The 27,500-nt window shown below is 52.6% G+C and overlaps 1 protein-coding gene and 1 long non-coding RNA gene across 3 annotated transcripts in view; one reads left to right on the top strand and one right to left on the bottom strand.

The window, feature by feature from the left end:
• TAF4 (TATA-box binding protein associated factor 4) overlaps nucleotides 1–13,795 on the bottom strand; it is a 71,760-nt gene extending 57,965 nt beyond the window's left edge. The window contains exon 1 of the mRNA XM_082643958.1: nucleotides 12,442–13,795. Within this exon, the coding sequence (XP_082500084.1) occupies nucleotides 12,442–13,720 (1,279 nt within the window). The 5' untranslated portion in view covers nucleotides 13,721–13,795. The remainder of the gene's footprint in view (nucleotides 1–12,441) is intronic.
• Nucleotides 13,796–14,588: 793 nt separating this feature from the next.
• On the top strand, nucleotides 14,589–24,960 carry LOC309816663. Of its 2 annotated transcripts, XR_014296052.1 has the most exons (4): nucleotides 14,589–14,772; nucleotides 17,095–17,305; nucleotides 22,699–22,763; nucleotides 24,571–24,960. It is a non-coding gene; the product is annotated as an uncharacterized lncRNA (long non-coding RNA). The 2 variants fall into 2 exon arrangements; XR_014296053.1 differs by lacking the exon at nucleotides 17,095–17,305 and having other exon boundaries at nucleotides 14,611–14,772.
• The last annotated feature ends 2,540 nt before the right edge of the window (nucleotides 24,961–27,500 follow it).

The raw sequence follows: 27,500 nt of genomic DNA, 5'->3' as shown, positions 1-27,500 counted from the left end.
ACATTTCCACTGGAGAGCCGTGCTCTAAAATCTCCCATCTTTCAGAAACAAGCCCAGAAACAACCAAAGAGACTGAGACTCCACTTGCATGTCCCCCACCAACAGTCCCCAAGCACTGTCCTGACACCCCGAGGGCCCTTGTCACCTTCCCCCAGGCTGGCCCGTTCCAGTCACCAGCCTCCAGGGCCCAACCCAAGGGCAGCTCCATCTTCACCTCCCTGCCAGGTGAAGACACTCACCTCCTTGACACACTCCTGACCCCACACCTGCCTCCCCGCCCCGCCCCAAGGGCCCCCTTCTTCCCCTATCTCCTCTGCAGCATTCTTTGCTGCATCCGCCTGTTCCACCTCCAGGTGTCAGAAGGTCTCAGAACACATCTGTGGGCGCTTCTTTCCTCCCTGGCTATCTTACCCATCCCCCAAACCAGGCGAGCACACCGACCCCCTGGTTTAAAGTACCATCCCTCCTTCAGGGACCCCCCTTCTAGGTCCCCAGCCCCGAACCCACTTCTGAATTTGGCTCCCATCTCAATTCCCGCCCACACGCACTTGGGCATCTAGTGGACAACCCAAACTCAAGCGTCCAGAACCAAGTACGTGAGTTTTCGTAAGCAAATAACTGGCCTGTGCTCAGCATATCCCACACGTTGCTGGGAAGTGGCAACACTTCCTGGGCTGGTAATTCCTCCCACAACAGGACTGTGCCCCCTGCTCCCCCACTGGACACCCGAGCAAGGTGAGCGGGGCTGAAAAAGCTGTGGGATCCCCAGGTGACAAAGGACCGCCCGCCCTACAGGAGGACGACTCCTGCACCACGACACCCGAGGAGCCGAGGTCCCAGAAGACGGCCCACAGCACGGCTCTCTCTGCAAAGTTACGGCAAAACCAGACACACGGTTCAGCAACCTTCAGAAGACGCCACGAGCAGGTAGGAAGGGGAAACGAGGGTGCGGTGGCCACCAGTGGGGACAATGGCTGCCGCGGCCGGAGAGGTGGGGGCCCGACAGTCACGTGGGAGGTGTGCAGGGACCCAGCTCTGCTGCCGGGGGTGTCACAGGTGCTTATTAAACTGTTACATGACCAGAGACCATGACTAATTCATGTCTACACATCTCAGATCCAAACACACTTATCCTGTCCTCCACTGGTCTCCATCTCAACCAAGGGCTTCCTGAAGTCTCGGCCTGTCTACTGAGCGGACAGACCACAAACACCCCCAGGCCTCCTTGACGCAGCAGCGAGCACGTACGTACGCCACGCGAGCGCCACGCTGATGCTGAGGTCAAAGAGGAGCGACGCACAGGCCACACTCGCTGCCCTCAGGTGTCCCTGCTTTGCTGATGAGACCACAGTCAAAACCAACTGGTAACCCACAGGAAGCCCCACCTGTACGGGCTCAGAGCCACCTGCCCTGCTGCTGGGACCCATGGAGACAGGCCTCAGCGAGAGACGCGAGACATGCAGTCCTGAGGAAAGGCCTGCTCTGCCGTGGGGGCCACAGATGCCAGGGTCCAGGAGCAGCACTGGAGCTGGCGCCTGATGATGAGCAGATGATGAGCAGAAGCGTCCAGAGAGTGATGTTCTTGGCAAAACGAAGAGTGGCCATGACGTACGGCTGTGACCCAGGCGCTGACTGATGAGGAAGAAGGCAGGCATGGGCTTCCCTGGTGGCGCAGTGGTTAAGAATCTGCCTGCCAATATGGGGGACACGGGTTCGAGCCCTGGTCTGGGAAGATCCCACATGCCGCGGAGCAATGAGGCCCATGAGCCATGGCCGCTGAGCCTGCGCTCTAGAGCCCACGTGCCACAACTACTGAGCCTGTGCGCCTAGAGCCCATGCTCCACAACAAGAGAAGCCACTGCGATGAGAAGCCCGTGCACCACAACGAAGAGCAGCCCCCACTCGCCGCAACTAGAGAAAGCCCGCGCGTTAAGGAACACACGGCACAACACAGGTGCAAACCCAGATCCGAGTGGTGCCCCTGCACAGCCACGAAAGTGGGCTCACACAGGGCCCCACCCCGCCTGCCTCCTGCACGCGGTGGACTCCTGCCGTCCGGCCGGGCTGACCCAGAGAATGGAGCCCAGATGCTCTCCGCCAGCTCCGCCCTGCCCACGCATCCCTGCACTCACCTGTCCCATCCTGCTAAGGCTAGACCGGAGACACAACACTTGTCTCTAGGGAAGCAGGTCCCCAGCGGGTCGGCAGCCCACACCCACACCAGGAGACTCTGCTGGCGGCCCCGAGGTCACCAAGCCAACAGCACCCCCAAGCGCAGCCTCAGAGCCCCCCGTGGAGGTGTGTTTGCAAAGCCCCCACAGCTCCAGGACCAGGGCACTAGGCGGCACCAGGCAGCGGTTTCCCAAGTTCTCAGCGTGGAAGGGAAGCAGGGGTCAGTCCACGAGGGCCCAGGCCAGGTACCGAGGCCCAGAGCAGCCAGGAGCCTCGCCTGGACCCGCCCGATCACTGACAAGCTCTGGCTCAGGGCTCTCTGCCTGCCTCCCCGTGGCCCAGCTGTAGGCTATCTTTACTACGTCACCTGAGGACTTTCAAAGTGGGCATTCTGAACTGAGTTTCTTAAACTGCCAAACACATAACTAAGTGGCACCAGGCCTGACTTGTTATCTAATCAGTCCAAAGCAGCCGAGAAAACTCCGGAGCCTCCAGAACTGAATATAACAGACAGAACCTCTATTTTGAGAAATTATACGAGGGGAGGGACTGACTAATGACACTGCATCTCAGAAATGACATAACACTCGCCCCACTCCTGCCCTCACACACTGACCTACAGTGGCTCAGAGACACGACCCCATCAGAAAGGCACTCCCTGAGGACAGGACCGCGCTGCTTCAGCACAAGGTCGGACTTGAACCTGGCACTCAGTTAATGCTTGCTGACCGACGAGTGACCAAGCTCTCAAACCACTGCCCTGGCCTGCGGGGCCACGAGTAGGGCTGCTGACTGTCCACCAAGACAGCCCCCGGACACAGGCTGAAGGAGCCCACGGCCTCTGCCATCAGGAGAAAGGTCCCGGGCCTCAAGGCCAGGGTGCCTCCTGACCGCTCACCCTTTCCAGCCGGCAAGGTGGCCTCGACTGGAGCACCTGCGGTCCGTGCAGAGAAGAGCCCGTGGGCGCCGTGAGGGGCCTTTCCAAGCCGGGACCGCGGAGCACAGTTCCTGCCACCCCGAGAAGCCCGCGGCTCGGGCACTCCACGCCCTCTCGCACCTGCGTCTCCAGAACGGGTGGCGGGCACACTCACCCTGGGAACGGCCTCTCGCCATATGGATTTTCCCTGTGAAAAGCCTGGTCCCTGTGCATCAGCTGTTCCAAGTCGGCACAGCCATGAGGGGTGCACGGGAAGGAGCAGGCACCCTGGAGGCCCAGCCCCCCGGTAACTGGCTGCCGGATCCCTGAAAAGCCACTCACCTCCAGTCTCAGCATCTTCATCAGGGGAGGTCATCTTCAAAGGACCGACCGGCTCCAGAAACCTACAGACCCCTACACCCCTCCATCTGCACGTGGCAGGAAGTCGATGACTGCAAACCACCTGAGTTCATCAACTCACACACCATGTCGAAAGTAAGGATGTTCGTTCTAAGCCATTTTCGTAAATAAAACGGCAAAGAGGCCAGGGGGTGGCACTCTCTCAGTGACAAACATCCAACACCACAAAACACTCTTAAAACAAGTGCCCCGGGCTTCCCTGGTGGCGCAGTGGTTGAGAGTCCGCCTGCCGATGCAGGGGACACGGGTTCGTGCCCCGGTCCGGGAAGATCCCACATGCCGCGGAGCAGCTGGGCCCACGAGCCATGGCCGCTGAGCCTGCGCGTCCGGAGCCTGTGCTCCGCAACGGGAGAGGCCACAGCAGTGAGAGGCCCGCGTACCGCAAAAAAAAAAAAAAAAGTGCCCCATGTCTATCTTCCGCAAAGAGCTGGCAGCATTCAGGGCCACCCTTTCCTCCTGACCCTCTGCCCTCCCCAACTCCGCCCCAGCAGGGGGCTGCCCACTCCCCACCTTCTCCCAGGAGGCAGCCCTCACTCGCTGGGTCTGCGCTGAGGCTCCCTTGGGGGTGACCGTCCACAACCAAAAATCCCACCGAATGCCATGACTCCCAAATTCTGACCTCTTCCAACCTCTCTCGCAAGTTCCTGCCTTATATTTAACTACCCACCTCTGATGTTTCCTCTGGGAATAGGCATCTCAAACTTGACGTGTCCAAACACACACATCTGTCCCCACCCTCACTGCCCACCCAGGGAACGTTCCACCTTCTTCCATGTCATTGTGGTCCCGAATCTCAGTCCCTCTGGGACTCCCTGTCCTCGCCCCTGGCCTTGAGCCTATCAGCAAGTCCACAGCGCTCCACCCTACGCCAGCACCCCAGGCCCGGCTACCTGCCCCGGCCCGGACGCTGCCTGTCCTGCCCTGGCCACCTCATCCCTGCATTCCACAGGCCACAGACACAAAGTGCTCTCACAACACAGCTCGGATTCTACTGCCGCGCTACCGAAAACCCTCCAAAGTCTTCCCAGTGCACCTGGAATAAACTCAAACCCCCACCACACCTGGCTACACGCCTCTTTAGCCAGCCAGCCCCCACCCATCCCCCGTGGCTCCGCCCACCCCTGCTCGCCGACTCCGGCCCAGGACCTTCTCCCTGACCTGCCCTCGGGCCCTTGCACCGGCCCCCTCCTCCTCTGCCTGAACCAAGGTCCCGGGTGGCACGTGGCTCCTTTCTCATCACCCAGGTCTCACTCGCCTGCTCGGAAGGCCTTCCCGGCCGGCGGTACCTTCTGGTCCCTCGTCCACTCCTTCATCAACTTAGGGTGAGAAACCCTGCCGAGGCTCCGCTTGTTTGTTCGCTGCCTGCTGCCCAGCACAACGAAGCACCCTGACAGCAGAGGCTCTGTGGGACCGGGGGCCCCCAGCTTGGACCCCGGCGCCACAGCAGCCTGGCTCACTGGCTCAGTCCACACCGGGAAAGCATGAGTGTGATTGGGCCGCCGTCTCCATCGACACCTCCACCAACCAAGGGGTTTAATTAACCTCACTTGGTTGAAAACAGTGTGATGTAAAACTAGATACAACTGTCTAAAGGAAGTCTTTAGACCGCTTTCAATTTCTAAAGAGTCGTATTTTGGCCACATTTCTAAAAACCATGGTTTCAAAAGCGTAAATGGTCGAGCTCTTTAGAAGACAATCTTTATCAAAGACCTGAAAGTGCTCAGCCCAGCAGACGCACACAGAGTGGACACAAGGACAGCCACCTAAGGGTCATTCATGACAGACCAGTGGACATCAGCACAGCAGCTTGTCACAGGGGCCTCCGACGAAGTGTCGGCCCGAGGCAGTGGGGGACCAGGCGGACGAAGGGGACTTCAAAGATCACTGAGGGGTGGGAGCTGCACTCAAAACTCAGGCAGGGAAGGCGGGCCACAGGGCCCCTTTCTTTCCAAACTTCCTGAAGGAATAAACCTAGTTTTATAATCAGAAAAAACAGGTTAAGAAAGGAGTCATTTTCAAGTGACTAATGATTTTAATAACAGTTACATTTTGAAAATCAATCAAGAATGCTTTCCTTTTTAATTCTTCAAATAACTGTCGTGATATTTAAGATGCTACTATTTTACAGCATCTTTACAGATCAAACAGGCACGCATCAGGCCTGTCTCTTATGTGCTGGGCTCACTACCACCCAGCGTCCATCTGCATAAACCTTATGAAGGTGAGCTCCCCTGGGAGAGGTGTAAAAACTCCTTTAAACTCCTTTCCTGAGCAGCTGTCCACATACTTCAGCACAAAGTCTCGGAGTGGAGAAGCTGCTTTCTCGCCTTCTCCCCACGATGCTGAGACATGGCCGTGTGAGCGGTATGCGCTGCCCTCTCCCTCCCCAAAGCTCACAGTCTCCTCGCTGACCCCACAGGCCTCTCTGCCCTCTGTGGAGTGTCCAGCCAACACCTGCCACTCTGACCAGCAGACACACACCTGGTAGGCTGCGCCCAGCACTGGGGAGGAGGGCTTAGGTCTCCTGGCTACTAGAGTCCTGCCCTGTCCACTTGGTGTCTACTCAGACCACTGACCGCCCCCCCAAAAACAAGTCACTTGAGAGCTAGAACCTTCTTACCGCTTGCTTGCCCCTAAGTTCTAAAATCTGACACCCAATTTGATACGGTCGTTAAGAACCGTTTTAGGATTTCCCCAACCTCTGAAGCTAGAAAATATTCGGAAACAAGCCCTGGAGGATACTAGCTCCCCAGTGTCAGCGCGGATATCCCGCATCCTCCTCTTCACCTGGTCACACGTCTCCCGAGTTTGGGCTCAAAATCAGCGCGCACGTCCCTTCCTCCCAGGCCATGTGGAAGAGGCAGAAAGTTCCCATCCGGCCTCTAACTTCAGGGGGGAAGGACAAAAGTCCAACTCAGCTTCACAGGCCTGCAGGGCTGCAGAAGGGCTCTGCACTCACAGGCCCTGCTTCAAGCCCCGCTCACGATGCCCACGCCAGGAGGGTGGGGAGCTCCCCCGGCCTCCATCCACGGCCTCCATCCACGCCCATGCAGTAGCACGGACAGGCAGGCAGCCAGACAAGGAAGCCGGACAAACGGGGGCGACATCTACGCACTTCTCAAATGGGGGAGGGGGAGGAATCTAAATTGTGGACATTGTTTGTACCTCTTTGTTTACTAAAGGTTTTAGCTATTCGAGGATATATAAAATATATAAATATATATATATATATATATAAAAATATATAAATTTTTAAGACTTGCCTGGTGGTACAGTGGTTAAGAATCCGCCTGCCAATGGAGGGGACACGGGTTCGAGTCCTGGTCCGGGAAAATCCCATATGCCGCGGAGCAACTAAGCCCGTGCGCCACAACTACTGAGCCTGTGCTCTAGAGCTGGTGAGCCACAACAACTGAGCCCACGTGCTGCAACTATTGAAGTCCGCGTGCCTAGAGCCCGTGCTCCGCAACGAGAAGCCACCGCAGTGAGAAGCCCGCGCACCGCAACGAAGAGTAGCCCCCGCTCGCCGCAACTAGAGAAAGCCCGCGTGCAGCAACAAAGACCCAACGCAGCCAAAAATAAATAAATTTATTTTTTAAATTTCAAAATTTCTCATTCAAAGCATGCATAGCCCTACCCTAGAAATACAAAGTTTCCAATTTTCAATCATGACTTTACAGCACCTGCTCTACTTCACAGAGTGTTTAAGAGCAATTATTCTAAGTAAGCAGCTCTGAAGTGCACGTATTTGTAAGTTACAGGCCAGGGGCCACGGTCCCCTCAGGCCCAGCTGGAAATAGCATAGTTCAGTCACCTGCCAGGAGCACAGCACCCAGGACAGAGGGTCCTGCTGCAAACAGCTCCCCTCTCCTTTGGTTTTCTTACTTAGTTCGACTGTTTTATTTACTATCAAAGGCCTGATTAAAAAGCTGCCGACCTCCAGCCTGAGACAAATTTCAGAGGTGAGAGCTCTGAACGGTGACTGAATCAATCAAGACAATCAAGAAAATCTGAGTCTCCTGCTTGCTATCAACATGAAGACAAGGAAAAGTGCTTCTGAGACCTATGCAAATTACCCCAAATCTCAGGCAAGTTTCTCCGGAGTCCTTCAAAATCTCTGCTTCAAGATTTTCAAAAACGGTTTTAATTATGTTTTGATCAACTCACATACGACTAGTGATTTATGAAAAAGCTTTCTTAAAAGGTATCATTTAAGATGAGGAAAGCTTACATTTACACTGAAACGGGCTCGGGAAGCATGTCAGGAACCACCAGCATCTCATTATGACTTCAAGGAAACAGACAGGTGCGCCTGCTGCTCTTTCCACTGGGCCACTTCCCCCCAGGGCGGGGTCTGAACCGAGCCGCTCCAGTTCTGATCAAACATCACTGCCGGGGTGGGGGGGCCCAGCGCCCACCTGTCAGAAACTCTGCAGGTACTGAAGGAGCCGGAGCCCAGGTTCCACCCCACAGGCTGGGGGGACGAGACAGCCGCCCCCCAGCCAGGAGACCACTTTCCCAACTGCTTCCTTCCAGAGCCCTCACAAATAAGGACGCACCCCTCACGCAGTGGTACCCAGAAAGTTGTCTCTTCAAACTCTGGTGATTCTGCCACAAGAGTAGGGCCCGCTGCCCTGGAGCACAGTGAGAAGAGACACCCCGGAAGGGCCTGAGGGACCCCTTTCCTGGCTGTTGCTAAAACGTGAGAACCACCAGCTCCGAAAGGCACCCACCTATGTGTGCAACATCATCCCAGTTCACATCACCAAGACGGCTACGTTCACCCTAAAGACGATGGGGACAGCCAGGGTCCAAGGTGGTACAGAGAGCAAGGAAAAGTGACTGCCTGCTCGCCTGCCACGGGCCTCGCCTCCCAGCTGGCGATGTGGAAGCAAACTCAGAGACGCCACCTCTGCTACGCTAAGCAGAGCTGCCCAGTGCTGGCCGGGTACGGCTCCCCAAAAGTTTTTTTTTCTTTTTTTAAATGTCACTGTTATATAAGGATGTCAAGAGAAAAACTCAGTGAAAGTCTTTGGCCTAAAGTGAGCCCCCTGCCCAGGTCCACTCTCTCTGCAGACAGCTGCACCTCCTTGTCCCCCATGGCTTCCAGGACATGTCCCCCAGGTCTATGGCCCACCTGTGATGACAACCTCAGCCACTTTCTCACTTACAGATCCAGAACTGGCCACCACACCAGGCTCCCTGGTCACTGAGAACCTGTCCAATCTGGGCATGGTTCTGATGGGAATAAAACTGTGTTTTACACTTTGCTACATCTACAGCAACATACTGCTTGGAAACCAGTGAGAAACGTAATGGAGCTGAGACAGCATGTGAATAAACGCTACTTGACAGTGGTGCGTACCGTTCCTCCCAATGCAATTTCACAGTGCTTCACAAAATGGTCAAGCTCACTTTCCACCTGGGGAAACTGAGGCTCTGAAGAACCATATATTCTGTCCCAGATCGAGAGTGCCCTCAAGTAACAAAATCTAAACTCCTAAGAACGACCCTTGTGCCAAAGCACTTCTGCCAAAGTCGGCCACCAGACGTCCAGAGCCCAAAACTCTGGGGCTGCCACCCGGCTCAGGATCAGCCTTCCCAGAACTCAACCCGGTCCACACAGCACAGTCGGCTACCCTGGACTCTTTTTCCCCTTTGCCCACCATCCAATAATTGTATTCACCAAGGACGGGAACCCCTGCCCTAGACCTCAGCAGCCTCAGGAGTGTTCATCTTAAGCCACCAGCCCCAGGCAAACATGAGAACCGACACTTCGGCCAAACCTTAGCCCCACAGGAGAACAAATTCTCTGTGAAAGCAGAACAGACAGACATACACTGCTGAAAATGCAAGAAAAGATAACCTTTAGAAATAAGCATCTCTAGCGTAACACCTATCTGAAAAGATCTCTTGAAACCATTTGCGCACATGCCAATTTTGGTGTCGTATCACTTTTCTCTCCTTTCAACTATAATAATAATGTTACCTCGATGTTATGACTATTCTAAGCTGTACAGAACTAACTAGTGCTTTTCACTGTTCTTGGGTCCACTGCCTTTGCTACAACAATCTCTCTGAAGGCTTATGTGTTCTTAATATTCCCCACAGCAGATAAAACTGAGACTCTGGTACGCTTAAGTGAGTAAATTAATTACAATAACATCAACGTCGCTTTACAAAACTGTCCTGACAAGGAATATCGAGACTGAGTTTGCTGAAACCAAGTTCAACATGCGCTCACGGTGGGCTGTGAGGATGAAACATGCAAGGCCTGACCGGCCCTCAGGGACTCAGTGAAACCTCTGTCCCTCTGTTTCCCCCCTCAGACTCTGACCTACAGGGAGGGAAGACACTGGGAGGGGCAGGCCTCTCTCACCCACACTCCAACTGCCAACAGTCTGTTACTTCACTTGACACCTAAGTGTAGCTTTGAAAACCCTGCCCACCCCTAATGCCTAAGTACTAACAAGAATGAGTTATCATCCAAGCAATAGTTACTTTGACAAGTTAGTTCCACCTCCACTTTGTACACTTTCATGATGAAAGATTTCAACGAAAAGGAAACATCAAACAGAATTTAACATTTTCTGATTGACCAATTATACGAGGTAACTAGAATATTCGTAAGCTGTCACTTTGATTTAAAGAATTAAGTTGTGCTAGTTAAAAGAAGGCACTTCGCTGTGGGGCACTGGTAGTAATTTTAACTATACTTTTTGTGCTTCTTCTGTTATTAACGTGAAGGAGCGGAATTAATCAGCACTCCAAATCAGTAGATCAACTGTGGGGGGAGGGGAGCATGAAGAGACGAACGCGAATCTTTTATTTTCTAGAAAGCATTTGGCCCCTTTAAAGCACAGCTCTCAGCATTTGTCACCCAAATGTCAACATGAGCTGTTCTCTGCTATCACACGTGGGACTAATGCAAAGACTCGTGAGAACTCGTGCAAAGAGTCGGAGCTTTTACAATGTTCTTCAAGGAGTCGCCTGCTTGTCACATGCACACATCCCTAACACAGTGCTAGTACAAGAGATGAGAAGGAGTCCAGGGTCAATCACAACGAAGATGACAGAGGTGCCCTTTCCAAACCACAGCTTCCTCCCCCCAGAAAAAATAAGGTAGCGAAGGCTTCACGTAGCAGAGGCCCAGACCAAGGGGATCCAGTCAACCCCAAACAGCCACACCTACAGGCACCATCCGGGCAGGCGGGGGGGGGTCGGGGGGGCCTCCGCCCCGCCCTGGGAGCCAGCCACAGCGCGCCAGCCTCGCAAAATTTACTGACGAGCTCACAACAGTTTTCAATAACAAAAGTGCAGTGCACGGGACCCGGCCTTGCTAGGAGCGAGGAAGGTGCCGAGGACCACTGAGGAGATATTTTAATACGTAGGTAAAAAGTATTTTGACATTTTCCATAACGTGCTACAACCACGAATTCTCTTTTTTAAACGTTACTGAAGATCAAACATACCTTCCACTGAAAGGTCAAAAGACACATAATGAGCAAAACACAACCTTTAATAAAACCCTCCTACAAACTCAAAAGCAAACAAACTGTGCTGTAAGGGGCAGCCCGCACCTCTCAAGTGACACACACACACACACACACACACACACACACACACTCCCCTCACAGCAGGGGGGCTCCCACAACCACCCCAAAACGCTGCTCTTGGCTGGAACCTCCCCTCCTCCCACCCGTGTGACATCAGGTCCCTGCCAGGCTTCGCCACCGCTCCAAGCCTCACAGCACTTTGACAGCAAAACCTTCCTTCCAAGACGCTGAAATCCTCTCAAGGTGACCAACCGTTCTTTTCAGAACGCGTGGGGGACACAGGCACAGGAGGTGCTGTCTCTCCTACTCCTGCGCGGCAGCACACATTACTACACGGCAGGGGAGGCGCGCTCGAGTCCACGCCGGCGAGGCGGAGGGCGTGGAGGGGAAGACAGGGAGCCTCCAGAGCTGGAGTTTCTCTCTGCCCAGGAAGCCCGAAACAAAGCAGCGGGACACGTAATGCCGTGGGGGACCTTTCGCTGGCGAACCTGAAGAGCTGCCGAGATGACGGGAGATGGAGCGTGGGATCAGGGAGGCTCCCTGTCCTCCTGCACCGTCTGTACCTCCGAGGGACCCGCTGAGGGGAGAGCACGTGCCCACCGCTGACTTCACTGGTAATAATCCTCTAAGTGAGGACACCACGCAGAACGACACCGTGCCCACGAGGAGTGCTGAAACACGGCTGCAGAGCAGGCGTGAGGCAAGGGCTCCGACCAGGAAGGCTGTGTGCCCCGCGACTCCTCCAGGCTCACCTGGGAACTCTGCCATCCTGGTGTCAGCAGGGCAGCGAAAGCTTTCCATGCAGCCTTGCCCAGCCTCGTGGAGGGGGCGTCACTCCGCTGACCTCACCAGGAAAGGGGGGTCCCTAGCCCACCGGCAGGGGACACCAATCACAGCCCAGCATAATAAACGAGCAGGAGAGTTCAATGCGGACACAGACCACATGCCTGATCCCAGAAACCAGAGGAAAGTGCCAAGCGTGGGAAAGCCACGGGCCCAGGCTGAATAACCCACTAAGTTGTCCCCGGAGCACCAGCTACTACTGCTCTCCACCGTGGGGGGACTGGGCAGGGGCACACAGGGCCAGGAAGGGAGCAAAGGACCCACTCGCTGGACCAGCAGCCCTGGCAGAGAAGCTCTGCTAAGCTGGAGCCAAGCACTGCACCAGGTAGGAAGCCCCCACTCTGCCACATCACACACACACTCCCGCACACACACTCGCATGCCCAGGACCGTCCCGCGCCGGGGCAGAGGCGCACCCCCGCTCGCGGCAGGCCCACGCAGGGCCCATGACCTCCGCGTCCTGCCAGTCCGACAACTTCCTGGACGCCCAGCTGCGGGGCACGAACGCACCCGCCCGGCGGCGCGGCCACTCACCTGGGGGCAGCTGGAAGTTCTGGATGTTGGTCGGGTTCTGCGGCGGCTGCGGCAGGCGTGGGGCGAGGACCGTGGGCGTCAGCGTGGCCCGGATCCCGCCGGTGGTGGCCGAGGGCGTCCTGGGCAGGCTCTGGGTCACCGCGCTGGCCGAGCCCTTGGGCAGCCCGGTGGGGGTACCGGGGGCCGGCGGTGGGAGGCCGGCGGCGGCGGCGGCGGGCAGAGCCCCTTGCATAGTTGGCCCGAGTATCATGCCGGCCCCCGCGCCGGCCGGGCAGCTGGCCGCCAGGGTCTGCGGCGGCGGGGGTGCCGGCTGCAGCGCGGTCTTGGGCGAGTCGGCCTTGGCCACCTGCGCGGGCGCGGTGGCGGGCCCGGGCTGACTGTTGGCGGCGGGCGCCGGGGCAGAAACGGGCGCTGGGGCCGGGGCGGGCGCGGGGGCGGGCGCGGGGGCGGGCGCGGCGCTGCCCCCGTTCTGCGCGGCCACCGGGGGTCCGGCCGGGGGGCCGGGCGGCCGGGCCAGGCTGGCGGCGGCGGGCGGCGGCGGCGGCGGGGCAGCGGCGGCGGGCGCGGGGGCCGCGGGGGGCGCGGCGGGCGCGGGGGGCGAGGGGGCGCGGGGCGCGGGCGCGGGGGGGGCGCCGAGGAAGGGCGGCGTCTGGATGACAGTGGCGGCGGCGGGCTTGGGCGGCGGCGGCGCGGGCGCGGGCCCGTTGTGGAGCAGGCTGACAGCAGGTGCGGCGGCGGCGCGGAGCGAGTTCCCCAACGCGGCGCTCCCATTCAAAGTTTGCGCGGCGCCGGGGCCGCCGGGCGGGCCGTTGCGGGCGGCGGGCTTGGCGGCGGGCTCGGGCGCGGCCGCTGCCCCCGGCGCACAGGCCCCGGCTGCGGCGCCCGCCCCGGCCCCGGCGCCGGCCGCGGCGCTCGCGCCGGCCTCGAGCGCGCTCAGCTTCGCTGCGGGCCCTGCGGGGACAAGAGAGGCAGCGCAGTGAGGACGCGGGCCCGGCCGGCGGCCGCCCGCGCTCAGGCCGCGCCGCGCTCTACCTGCGGGGGGCGGCTCCGGCGCCGCTGCGGGCGCGCCCTCGGCCGGCACGGCTCCGGCTCCGACATGGTTCCCGAGCGCGCCGGCGGCCGCGGCCCGCGCCTCGGGCGCGCGGGGCGCGAGGTGGTGGTGGTGGGCCGCGCTGGCCGCCAGCTGCGACTCGAGCGAGCCCACCAGGTCGCTCACCACTTTCTCGTCCACCTCGCTGTTGAAGAAGACCTCGTCCAGCAGATCCGAGCCCGCCGCCATCTTTCCTCCTCGGCCCGCCGCCGCCGCCGCTCGGCCGGCGCTGGGCGGGGAGGAGGCTCCGCGCGGGCGGGCGGGCGGGCGGGCGGCCGCGGGGGCGGGCGGGGGGCGGCGCGCGCCGGGCGGGGCGGGGGCGGCGGCCGGGCGGGGGGCGCGGGCGGCCGGGCGGGGGGGAGGGCGGCGGCGGCGTGTTGCGCAGGCGCGGCGGCGCGCCCGCCCCCGCCCGCCGCCCGGCGCCTCACCATTGGCCACGGTGCCCCCCGCCCGGCCGCCCGGCGCCCCACGATTGGCCGCGGCGCTCGCCTAAAAGGCGCGTCCAATGGCTGCGAGCGGCAGAGGCCGGTGCGCAGAAGGGCGGCCGGGGCTCGGCGGGCGGGTGGGTAGCGGGCGGCGAGCCCGCCGCCCTTGGGCCGGCGGGGACGTGGGGGTCTGGGCCGCCGAACGGGCTAGAGGCTGGAGGGCAGGAGGACGAGACGGGCGGGACCGTGGCCGAGACCTGGTGGGGGCGGCGGCGGTGACTGGCTCTTTGTCTCCGCTCGCTCCAAAATGGCTGCGGCCGGAGTTGAGGGGAGAGCCGGGCGGGCAGGCGAGGGAGCCGGGGACGCCGTGCTCCCGGGACCCCAACGCCCCTTATGGAGCCGCCGCCCTCGGGGACCTGGCGCCCCTGGAGGGTGCGGACTGGGGCCCGGGGCCGAGGCAGGGAGGCGGCCTCGGCGTCGGCGCCATTGCTGCCCGGCAGGCGCGAGACCCGGAGCTCGGCGCACCGGGCGGGGCGAGCGCTGGCCTGCCCCTCGGCCCGGCGCCTCGGTCCGCCCGAGATCCGGCGTCTCGCGCCGTGAGGGCCGCTGCTCGGGCGGCGGGGGCGGGGCGGGGGTCGGCGCCCGGGGCCGCGCCAGGGTGACTCATCTTCTCCGGCGGCGCGGCCCCTGCACACGAGTGTCTTTAAATTACTGGGTGAGACGGCGGCGCCGGCCGGGACCAGCAGCTCCCGTAGGGAGCGTCCAGCCTGGAGGTCTTCCTCGGGTCCTTATTTCCCGTTCTATCCTTTTGACGAAGTAAGTTATCTAAAATAACCTTACGAGCACTTTCTCTGTAGAAAGAGTTCATGTAAAGTTCTCTCCTGCGTGTTTTCGGGTTTTTTTCCCCGAAAGATCGTATTCTGGGACATGCCTAGTGGTTCTTTTCTCTCCCATTTTTTTGGGGGGGGCGGCGGGGGACCCAGAGAGGTGCCTCCGGCCTCGCTCCAGCTGAAGAGCCCGCGCCGCAGTCACACGGACCGCAGCACAATGCGGGAAGCTGTTGACACGTAAATGATCTTTTCTAACCGCCTAACAAAAGAACCCGCCGGCCCCCGTGAGCCCCGCTTACGGGGCGGGTTTAGACAATGGGCGCGGCGGTCGGAGCCTGGAAAGGGGCCTCCACGGGCCACAGTGTCAGGGGGGAACCCTGCGAAGAGAGAACCGGAATTTTGCACCCGAACTTGAGTGCCCAGAAGGCAGGAAAGGAAAGGGGTGGAACAAACCTGGGGTGGGGGACCTTGCACCCGGCGTGCCTGCGCGCCATCCCCACCGCTCTTTGAGCCCAGCGGGGGCGGACAGTCTGGTTTTCGAGCCAGAGCAGAAATGTGGAATTACGTGTAAAATCTCATCATCTTTAATATTGACAACTCATTAGAAAATGTTCAGGTGCGCCAAACAAAAGTAAGCTGACTTCAACCCCGGGTGCGACCTCCGTAGTGGGAAACAGAGGTGTACACCGTAGTCTACACTCAAAACACTCAGATCAGAGTTAGGGTAGAAGAGTTAGCAGCCGTGCTACTGGGCAGATCACTGGCTGCCGCGAGACCGTGACCCCGGGTTCTGAGGCCCGGGGGAGGGGGTCCCCCTCCCGTCCGCCTCTGTAGTTACTCAGATCTTCAGTGAAGGGAGGAGGTGGTGCCATTTCAGGCCCCTCCTGCTTCCCTACAGTGCAGGGACTTCCTGCGTCCTCTGAAGGCCCGCCAGGACCCCTCCAACCCTCCGCCCCGCAGTGGTGCTGACATCACCCCCAGAGTCCTCCGGGGCGCCCTTCAGTCCAGCAGGAAGTGTGGGAGGTGAAGCGTCCGTGCGCCGCCTTCCCCGCCCCACCCCGCTCCGCCCAATTCTCCTTCCAGAGGGGTCGCCCCCAGGGAAGGGGGGAGTTACCGAGCGCTTAGGCACTCTCCCGCATCTGGTGCCCTCCAGAGCACGGCCAGCCTGGAGAGCGGGGGTGAGGGCGGAAGCCACGTGGCTCCTCCCCTCCTCCCGATGGGAGGGCAGGGAAACGCTACCAAACTGTTAACCTTGGCCACCCTGGGGACTTGGGGCATTTTCTTTGAATATCGCTGTGTGGTTTTACTTGCTTCAACAAGCAGCTTCCCTGTGACTTCTGTAGTTTGAAACAAAAATCCCAAGTAGCATGAAGAGAAAAAAGGGCCTGAAAATGAGTGTAAATATAAACACCAGGTTTAAACAGGGAAAAATGTTTCTTGTTAAGTGAGAACGGCAGAACCCAAAAACAGTACAGCCTCGCCACCTACAGCAGTGCAAACGTGCAAGGCCATGAGCAAACAGGCAGCCTCCCAGGCCGGCAGCTGTGTGGGACTTTCCGGTTTATTAAGCAGTATATTCTTCTCAATGAAATGGAGACGGCATCAGACACGCTCTCAAATAGAAGAATAAACAGAACCACGAGTCAATCATTTCCGTGTTGCTCTGGCTGTGTGAAAGATACGCAGTGTTTGTTATATGTCCTATGCTTTTGTTGTCTGCCTGAAATACAACACAACAAAACAATCTTCAAAAAAGACAGGCAGCTAGATGGCAGCTGGTGGCCCGACCCTGTTCCCAGAGTCTTGGTTCACCAGACTTCCCTGCCCCAGCCGGCAGCCCTCAGCGCTGCAGACTCAGAGGGCTGTGCCGCAGTCAAGAGGGGATCCACGTCCCAGGATGAACACGTAACTGATTGTAAATGCAGGCGCATTCGTTTCTTAGGGCCGTTGTAACATTATCACAAACTTGGGGGCTTAAAACAACAGAAACTTATTCTCATAGTTCTAGAAACCAAAAGTCCAAAATCAAGGTGTCAGCAGGGTCACGCTCCCTCTGGAGGTTCCAGGAGGATCCTTCCTGCCTCTTTCAGCATCTGGTGGCCCCAGGCATTCTTGGCTTGCAGCAGCATCACCAAATACCTTAATATAAAACTAACACAAAAGAGCTCAAGACCTATAGACAAAAAATTGTAAAACACAATTGAGAGAAATTACAGAAAAAATAATTACATGGAGGGATATACCAAGTTCAAGAATTGGAAGACTAAGTACTGTAAAAATGTCATTTCTCCCCCAACATACTCTACAGATCGATGCAAATGGATTTTAAGATCCCAGACAGGATCTCTGCACAGAAATGGACAAGCCAGACTTCCATTGCCAGTATGTAAACTCCTACTGAACTAACCCACCACCGACAGCACTATGAACTCTGGACAACATAATGCTCACCTGGAGTAGCCAGAGTGAGCACAGGCAGGTGCTGGAGAGGAGAAGCCCTGGAAGAAGAGAACGGCCCGGTGAGCTGCCTGCTTTCACAGCTTCTAGCCTAAGGGCAGGCCATGCCATGCAGGGCAGATAAACACCAACAAAACACCTGCTGGCCTGAGAGCCAGGAGATAGAGTTGGGGACACCCTCTGGAAAGTATTTGGGGGCATCCCAGAAAGGAAGGAGTGAGAGAAGGGGAGACCCAAATTCTGTTTGTAACCTGGGCCTAAATCTCCGGGTGACATTGGAACACAGGCATAGGGAGACTCCAAGCATCTTGGCTAAGAATAAAAGAACTGAGATGAGGTCTGAGCTGCTGTCCAAGGGACAGTATTTGCTGTCTGAGCCCCACCAAGTCACCTTCCATTTGCTAAGACAAACACAGAAATAATCAAATCAATGCTCTTTGAGTTAATATAAGAGAATCCAAGGTCAACACAAAATAACACAATATCCAGGACACAATCTAAAGTTACTAAACAAAGAAAAGGAGAATCAGCCATTCTCAAAAAAAAAAAAGAAAAAAGAAAGTATGGGCAATTGATCCCTGACAACACAGGTGATGGAATTAGCAAAAGAAAATTTTAAACTATTATAATCACTCATGTAAAGAAAAATATGCTTTTAACGAGTGAAAAGATTTTTTTAAAAATCACAGCAGAGTTGGGACTTCCCTAGTGGTCCAGTGGTTAAGACTCCGTGCTTCCACTGCAGGGGGCACAGACTTGATCCCTGGTTGGGGGACTAGGATCCCACATGCCATATGGCATGGCCAAAATAAATAAATAAACAAATAAATAAATAAATCACAGCAGAGAACTGGAAAATATATTAAATGTAAAGTTAACTGAATGGGCCAAACAGAAGAGTGGAATGACAGAGGAAAGAAAAATCAGTGAACTTGAAGGTATATCAACAGAATTTATTCAGTCTGAAAAGGAAGGAGTGGGGAATAAATAAAAAGAGCATAAGGGATCTCTGGTATAGAATCAAAATGTTGACATCTGTGCAATTAAAATCACAAAAAGGGAGGAAAGAATAGGGCAGGAAAGAGTATTTGAAGAGTATTTGAAGACATAATTTACAGAATTTTCTATATTTGGTGAAAGGCATAAATTTACATGCTTGAAGAATTCCACAATCCCCAACTAAGATAAACTCAAAGAGAACTATGCACAGGCACAGCATAGTCAAACTGTTGGAAGCTGGGTGTAAAGAGAAAAATCTTATGAGTAGCCACAGGAGAACAACACCTCTCATGCAGGGAACAATGAAGTGACACTGCTGACTTCTCATCGGAAGCTATGGAGGCCAGAAGAAAGTGGACCAACACCTTTCAGTATTGAAAGAAAGCCCGTGAACCCTTTTGCAGAATGCCAAACTTTCAAACTATCTTTCCAGAATGAGGGTAAATAAAGATATTTTGCTATACAAGGAAATTAAGAGAATTCATCACCAGCAGACCTAAACTACAAGAAATGCTAAAGGAAATTCTTCAGACTGAAGGAAAATGGTACCAGATAGAAACTTGGTCATCGGGAAAGAATGAAGAGCATCAGGAATGGTAAATACCTGAACAAATATAAAAGAATATTTTTCCTCTTCATTTCTCTAAAAGACATGTCTATTTAAAGCAAAATTATAACGTTGAATGGTGGGGGGGTTTACTGCATTTAAGTATACTATCGCAAATCTATAGCAAAAAATGGACCTATGACATTGAAAGTGTTCTACATTTTGGGACTTCCCTGGTGGCACAGTGGTTAAGAATCCGTCTGCCAATGCAGGGGACACAGGTTTGATCCCTGGTCCAGGAAAATCCTACATGCTGCAGAGCAACTAAGCCCATGCACCACAACTACTGAGCCTGTGCTCTAGAACCCACGAGCCACAACTACTGATGCCTGTGCGCCTAGAGCCCGTGCTCCGCAACAAGAGAAACCACCGCAGTGAGAAGCCCGCGCACTGCAATGAAGAGTAGCCCCCGCTCACCACAGCTAGAGAAAGCCTGCGCAAAGCAACAAAGACCCAGCACAGTCAAAACTAAATTAATTAATTAATTAATTAATTAATTTTAAAAAAAAAGAAAGTGTTCTACATTTCATGTGACTTGGTACAATGTTAACTCAAAGAAGACTGCGAAAAGTTAAGGATATGTATTGTAATCCCTAAAGCAACCACTAAAAAATTAACACAGAGAGCCACACCTAAAAATACGATCAATAAACTAGAAAATTGAAAAATATTCAGATAATCCAAAAGAAAACAAAAGAGGACATTTTAGGGCTTCCCTGGTGGCGCAGTGGTTAAGAATCTGCCTGCCAATGCAAGGGACATGGGTTCAAGCCCTGGTCTGGGAAGATCCCACATGCCGTGGAGCAACTAGGCCCGTATGCCACAACTCCTGAGCCTGGAGGTCTGGAGCCTGTGCTCCACAACAGGAGAGCCCGCGATAGTGAGAGGCCTGCGCACCGCGATGAAGAGTGGCCCCCGCTTGCCACAACTAGAGAAAGCCTTCGCACAGAAACAAAGACCCAAACAGCCAAAACTAAAAATAAATAAATTTTAAAAAAATTCCACATCTTCCCCCAACGTTGGCTTTCCTTAAAAAAAAAAAAAAAAGGACATTTTAGAAAGAACAAACATAAAACAAATAGATGATAGACCTAAATCTCACCAACTTGACCATAATATTAAATGTTAAGCATTAAACACTTCAATTAAAAGGATAGAAAAGCGAGACTCTGCCATATGCTATTTTCGAGAGACACTTCAAAAAAATATATCATGCAAACACTAAGCTTAACAAGGCTGGAGAGGCTGTATTAACATCAGATAAAATGGACCTCAACACAGTGCTTGTCAGAGATAAAAAGGGACGCTGCCTAATGAAAAATGGTTAACTCATCAAGAAGACAAAAACCATAACTTGGTATGTACCTCATAGCTTCGAAATATGTGAAGCAAAAACGGACAGAATTAAACAGAAAACTAGATAATCCAACAACCATTGTTGGAGATTTTAACACCCATCGAACAAATGGACAAAAATCTCGGGATGGACACAAGTGATCTGAATGACAATGTGAGCTGTCTTGATCTGATATTTATCAAACACTACACCCAACACATTCTTTTCTATTGCACATAGTACACTCAGGAAGATAAACCAAATGCTGGGCCATAAACAAATCTCAACAAATTTAAAAGGACTGAAATCATGCAGAATATGTTCTCTGTTTATATTGGAATAAAATCAGTAACAAAACAATGCAAACCCCAAATATTTAGAAATACCTAAGTAACCCATGGGTCAAAAAAAAATCAAGGGAAATTTGAAAATACTTTGAACTGAATGTTACTGAAAATACAACATATCAAAATGTGTGGCCCACAAGTAAAGCAGGGGATTTAGTTTATAAATGCTTATTTTAGAAATACTAATTCCAGAATTCACATGGAAATGCAAAAGGACAAATACAGCCAAGGCAATCTTGAAGAACAACAACTCTGGAGGACCTTCGTTACCAGATATCATAACCATGACAGTAATTAAGGCAGTGAGGTATTGGTGCCAGAATAGATAAATAGGCCAAATGAATAGAGAGTCCTGAAAAAGACACATATATACAGTCAATCTATTTATGACACAATGGATAATGCCTTGCGGTGGTGGAAGGATGGCCTTTTCAATCATTGGCTCTGGGTCAATGGCTACCCATAAGGGTGAAAACTAAATCTTGACCCAAACCTCACACCATACAGAAAAAACAATTCCAGCTGAATTGAAGAGCTAAATGTGAAAAGTAAAATCATAAAACTTGTAGAAGGAAATATGTTTATAATCTTGGAGCAGGTAAAGTTTTTGTTTGTTTGTTTGTTTGTTTTTTCACCGAGCTGTGCAGCTCATGGGATCTTAGTTCCCTGACCAGGGATTGAACCCAGGCCACACCAGTGAAAGCACCGAGTCCTAAACACTGGATGGCGAGGGAATTTCTTTTTTTTTTCAAGATTTCTTTTAAAATAAGCACAAAAAGTGCTAAACACTATAAAGGAGAAAAGTTGATAAATTGGGCTACATTAAGAACTCATCAAAAGACACCATTAAAAGAATGGAAAGGCAGTGGGAGGAGCTAGGTGCAGTATAGAAAAAATGGGCACGTCACTTCTGATGGATAGAGAGGATGATTGGAATACAAAAGGTGCCCAGCCTCATCGGTCACCAGGAAAATGCAAACCAAACCCACTGCAGACCCGCCAGAAAGACCAAACTGAAAAGGACCAACACTACCTAGCTGGCGAGGAGGAGGAGCATCTGCTGGTGAGAGTAGGAATTGGTTCAACCACCTTGGAAACTGTTTGGCATTGCATGGCTTACCACTCAACCTGGGGCCCAACAATTCTGCTCCTCAGGCACGCAACAGATGCAAGTCCTGTGTGCCCCATGGAAGTGCCAGAACAGTCGGAGCAGCACTGTTCAGACTCACCCCAAACTGGAATCCACCCCAATTTCCATCACCAGTGAAATGGATAAACAAATGGTGGTCCATTCGTTCAATGGCATTAGGTGGTGTGTTTGGTTTGAGAGAATGTGTTGATGTGTGTAGTTTTTTTGTAAATGTCACACTTGAGTGAAAGTCAATGAGGAAATGTGTCAGGCTCTGTGCATACTCAGCTTTCTGAGCTGGGAAGCCTTAAACACACCCCTCATTCTCTGAGAGAAGGAAACCAGAGTCCAGCAATGGCAAGTGACTTGCCTAAGGCCACCAGGAAACGGGAGACGTGGACGAAAACCCAAGTTTCCTGAATTCTGGGCCAGGGCTCTCCCCAGTACAGCAATCTGCTGTCATCAAGTCCTTTTCTTTTTCTGGTTGTGGTAAAAAACACATAACATAAAATGTACCGTCTTAACCACTTTTAAGTGTACAGTTCAGTACTGTTAGGTATTTGCACCGCATCACAGAGCTCCAGAACGTTTTTATCTTTTCAAACTGAACTCCATCCCATTAAGCAACTCCCTCTCCCCCTCCCCCAGCTTCTGGGAACCACCATTCTACTTTCTGTTTCTATGATTTTGATGACTTCAGAGACTTCATATAAGTGGAATCACACAGTATTTGTCCTTCTGTGTCTGGCTTACATCGTAGGTCATAATGTCCTCAGGGTTCACCCATTCTGTAACATATTGCAGGATTTCCTTCCCCCTTAAGGCTGAACAATATTCCAGAGTATGGGTGGATCACATTCTGCTTATCCATTCAGCCATCCATGGACACTTGAGTTGTCTCCACCTCTTGGCTACTGTGAATAACACTGCTACAAACCTGGTTGTGCAAATATCTCTTCAAGCCCCTGCTTTCAGTTCTTTTGGATAAATACCCAGAAGTGGTCTCATCAACATTCTCAAGTTATTTATACTTGTAGGTTCTACCACCTCAACTAAACAGAAGGTCCTAGAAGTCAGGGATCAATCATCCACTTAGGTGTTGGTAAGTGTTTAATAACCGTCTTCCTGAGCGGGGGGAACACCTGATTTGTGCCAATTGCCAGCACCCTTGATGTACAGCCCAAGGAGATGCCTGGTGCTGGAAACAGGGCCCTGCTTGGAAGTGTCCAGAGAAGTGGGACCCTGGATGGCCACCCCTGCCCCGCATGGCCAGGCAACACTACCCCCACCCCTTAAGAACTGAAGCCAAAGACACCCCAGACTCAGGGTCAGGAGCCCAGCAAGGTGGCAGTGGGAGGGTGTGGACTGGGTGAAACTCTCCACTGAAGAAGGTTCCCCCTGCTTGGAGGTGCTGGTTATACTCTACTTCTTAGTTTGGATGGTGGGAACATGGGTGCTCACTTTCTTCTTGTTAGTTAAAAGATGCATTGTGATATATACACTCTTTTATATGTATGAGACATTTAGCATTTATTTTTTTTTATTTTTTTAAATTTATTTATTTCATTTATTTTTTATTTTTGGCTGTGTTGGGTCTTTGCTGCTGTGCACGGGCTTTCTCTAGTTGCGGCGAGCGGGGGCTCCTCTTCATCGTGGTGCACAGGCTTCTCATTGTGGTGGCTTCTCTGTTGCAGAGCACAGGCTCTAGGCATGTGGGCTTCAGTAGTTGTGGTGTGTGGGCTCAGTAGTTGTGGTGCATGGACTTAGTTGCTCCGCGGCATGTGGGATCTTCCCAGACCAGGGCTCAAACCCGTGTCCCCTGCGTTAGCAGGAGGATTCTTAACCACTGCGCCACCAGGGAAGCCCGACATTTAGCATTTAGAAGGTAAAACACAAACACTCACCCACACAGATTTACGTGGTGCATGCACCTGCACAGGTTTGCATTCAGGTGCACCCAGCCTCTCTCTGGGAGGTCTGTCCACAGGTTTGGGTGGGACCCAGTCACCTGCACTCTGAAAAGATCATTTAAATGATTGTCTCGCCCACTGAGACAATCAAAAGATTGTCTCTCAGGGCTTCCCTGGTGGCGCAGTGGTTGAGAGTCCGCCTGCCGATGCAGGGGACACGGGTTCGTGTCCCGGTCCGGGAAGATCCCACATGCCGCGGAGTGGCTGGGCCCGTGAGCCATGGCCGCTAGGCCTGCGCATCTGGAGCCTGTGCTCCGCAACGGGAGAGGCCGCAACAGTGAGAGGCCCGCATACCGCAAAAAAAAAAAAAAAGAGATTGGGTCTCATACAAAAGATGTCTGTGCTGCCAGACTTTTCCCTCAGATTCCCTAAAGTGGGGGAATAATCGAAATGAGTCATTTGCTCTTTTCTCGGGAAGCAAAGGGAGTAGCATGTGCAGAATGAGCTTAGCAGTCATGAACAAGCCAGTAAATTTCACATTTGGGGGAGGCTCACACATTAAAACACTTCCCAGGGCTTCCCTGGTGGTGCAGTGGTTAAGAATCCACCTGCCGTGCAGGGGACACGGGTTCGAGCCCTGGTCTGGGAAGATCGCACATGCCGCAGATCAACTAAGCCCGTGCGCCACAACTACTGAGCCTGAGCGCCTAGAGCCCGTGCTCCACAAGAGAAGCCACCGCAATGAGAGGCCCACGCACCACAACAAAGAGTAGCCCCTGCTCGCCGCAACTAGAGAAAGTCCGCGCACAGCAATGAAGACCCAACGCATATTTATAAATAAATAAACTAAATAAATAAATAAATAAATAAAACCTTTCCCAAATTCATGCCAATATGTATTTTGACAGTCATATTTTATCAAAATGGGTTGTGTCATTCAGAAACTGTTTGTAAACTGAACGTCCTGCCCCAAGAACCCACATGCTATTTTTTTTAAAGCTTATAGAGCAGAAGGATAGCCCAGCTCTAGAGTGGAAAAGGTCGAATCTTCTCATTAGGAGCCTGACGGCCCGCTGGCCCTCTGTGATAAACATGAGTGGCGTGAGAAAAACCAAAGCATGAACTTGAAACGTGAAAGACGTGACCCAGAGACCAGGAGGAAGGTGTGCCCCAGGCTGGGGACTCACCGCTCACCAGCACCAGGTCGACTTGATCCGTCTGCCAGAAACCATCTGCCAAAACCAGAGCGTTGGTTTTCACCAGCTTCAGGCTTCAGTGCTGGCCGCTGCCCTGGGGCCCAAGGCTCTCCAGGAAAAGACTGGAAAGGTGACGGGGACCTTGGCGTTTCCTTCTGCTCTGTGCTTTTTCTGCAATTTATTTTCTTAAATGGATGTGTTGTTCTTTTATCATTAAAAAAAAGAGAAGCACTGCTTGATTTTTCATCTCTTAACTTGTTCTTGAGGGAAAGCACACACACTGGAAAGTGCACAACTCAGTGAATTTTCGCAAACTAAACACACCCAGGTCACCAGCAGGATGTGCCCAGCACCCCAGAGACCTCCCCACCTGGCCACCCCTCCCCAGAGTGACCACCACCTGACTTCTAGTATCACGCATTCCTGTAACCAGGTTGGTGACTTGGGGTAAATGGAATTATACGGACTTCTGTCTTTTGTTTCCCCAGTGTTTTATTTTGTGTGTGTGTGTATTGGGGGGGCGGGGGGGTTAATTTTTTTATTGTGGTAAAATTCTCATAACATAAAAGTCACCATTTCAACCTTGTTACAGTGTACAACTTCGTGGCATTCACAATGTTGTGCAACTATCGGCCTTACCTAGTTCCAGAACGTTTTCCTCACCTGAAAGGAACACTGTGAGCAGTCAGTCCCTACCCTCCTATTTCCTCAGCCCTGGCAACCACTAATCCACATTCTGTCCCCATGGACTTACCTATTCTGGACATTTCACGTAAATAGGATCATGCAATATGTGTCTTCCCTTTGTGTCTGTCTTCCTTCACTCAGCATCGTTTTTTTTTTTTAATGTTTTATTTTATTATTTTTTAGGCTGTGCCATGCGACAGGCAGGCTCCTAGTTCCCCATCCAGGGATCTAACCAATGTCCCCTGCAGTGGAAGCAGGGAGTCTTAACCACTGGACCGCCAGGGAAGTCCCTACTCAGCATCTTGTTTTTGAGGTTCACCCACATGGTAGCCTGTGTCAGTGCTTCATTCCCTTTTGTGACTGAATAATATTCCATTACATGGATGGATCACCTTTTGTTTATCCATCCATCCATCCATTGATGGACAGTTGGGTTGTTTCCATTTTTGGAATAGTGCTGCTGTGAAGATTTGCACACAAGGTTTTGTGTGAGCATATGTTTGCATTTCTCTTGGGTATATTCCTTGGAGTGGAATTGCTGGGTCACGTGGTGAGTCTACGTTTAACTTACGGAGGAACTGGGTTCTCTTGTGCATGGGCATTCTCTCCCTCAGCAGTAGGTGAGGCTCATCTGTGTTGTTGCCACCCTGCAGAGGGCCCACGCTCACTGCTGCAGGATCCATGGTTGAACACACCCCGCTACTTATCCACTCTTCAGATGGTGGGCACTGGAGGCTCCAGTTTGGGGCTGTTATGAAGAGTACTGCTCTGAATGTTCCCTACTTGACTTTTGGTGACACAAACTTTCTTTGGGAATACAGCTAACAGTGGACTGGGCTGGCAATGAGGTGAGAAAATGAAACAGAAGACATCCAGATTGGAATGAAGAAGGAAAACTCTATTTGCAGATGATGTGACCTTGTATATAGAAACTTCTAAAGACACAACTAGAAAACTATTAGAACTAGTAAACAAGTTCAGCAAGGTTACAGGACAAGATCAATATACGAAAAATCAATTGTATTTCTATACAGAAGCAATGAACAAAACAAAAATGAAATTAAGTAAGCAATTCCATGAATATTTATGAGTAAATTAACAAAAGAAGTGCAAAACATATATTCTGAAAACTACAATACATTGTTGAAAGAAATTAAAGAAGACCTAAATAAATGGAAAAATATCCCGTGTTCAGGGATTGGAAGACTGAATATCATTAAGATGGTGGTACTCCCCAAATTGATTTTTATTTGCGTTTCCCTGATACCACTTGTATGTCAGACTCAATACAATCCTTACCAAACTCCCAGGTGGCTTCTTTGCGGAAATTGACAAACGAATCCTTAAATTCATATGGAAATTCAAGAGATTCAGAATAGCCAAAACAATCTTGGAAAAGAAGAACAAAGTTGGAGCACTCACACTTCCCAGTTTCAAACTTACTACAAAACTACAGTAATCAAGACAGAACAGTACTGGCATATGGAGAGTTACATAGACCAGCTGGAGTAGAATACAGAGCCCAGAAATAAACCCTCACATGTATGGTCAAATGATTTTTCAGAAGGGTGCCATGATGATTCAATGACGAAAGGACAGTTTTTTCAACAAATCGTGCTGGGAAAACTGGATACCCACATGGAAAGGAAAGAAGCTAGATCCCTCTCTCACACTAGACACAAAAATTAACTCAAAATTGATCAAAGACCTAAATGTGAGGGCAAAAACTGTAAAACTTTTAGAAGAAAATATACATATAGACCTTGGATTAGGTGATGGCTCTTTTGAGATGACACCAAAAGCATAAGCAACAACAGCAAAAAAGATAAATTCGACATCCTCAAGATTTAATACTTTTGTGCTTCAGAAGACATCAAGAAAATGAAAAAACCGACAGAGAGGGAAAAGAAGTCCAAATCATACTTAGAAGAGACTTGTATCTAGAATATATGAAGAACTATCACAACTCAATAATAAAAAGACAAATAACCCAATTTTAAAATGGGCAAAGGATATGAATAGACACTTCTCCAAAGGAGATATACA

Source organism: Mesoplodon mirus (genome assembly GCF_964341445.2).
Source record: "Mesoplodon mirus genome assembly, chromosome: 15".
NCBI classification, from domain to species: Eukaryota; Metazoa; Chordata; class Mammalia; order Artiodactyla; family Ziphiidae; genus Mesoplodon; species Mesoplodon mirus.
This window is presented reverse-complemented; position numbering and strand designations above follow the sequence as displayed.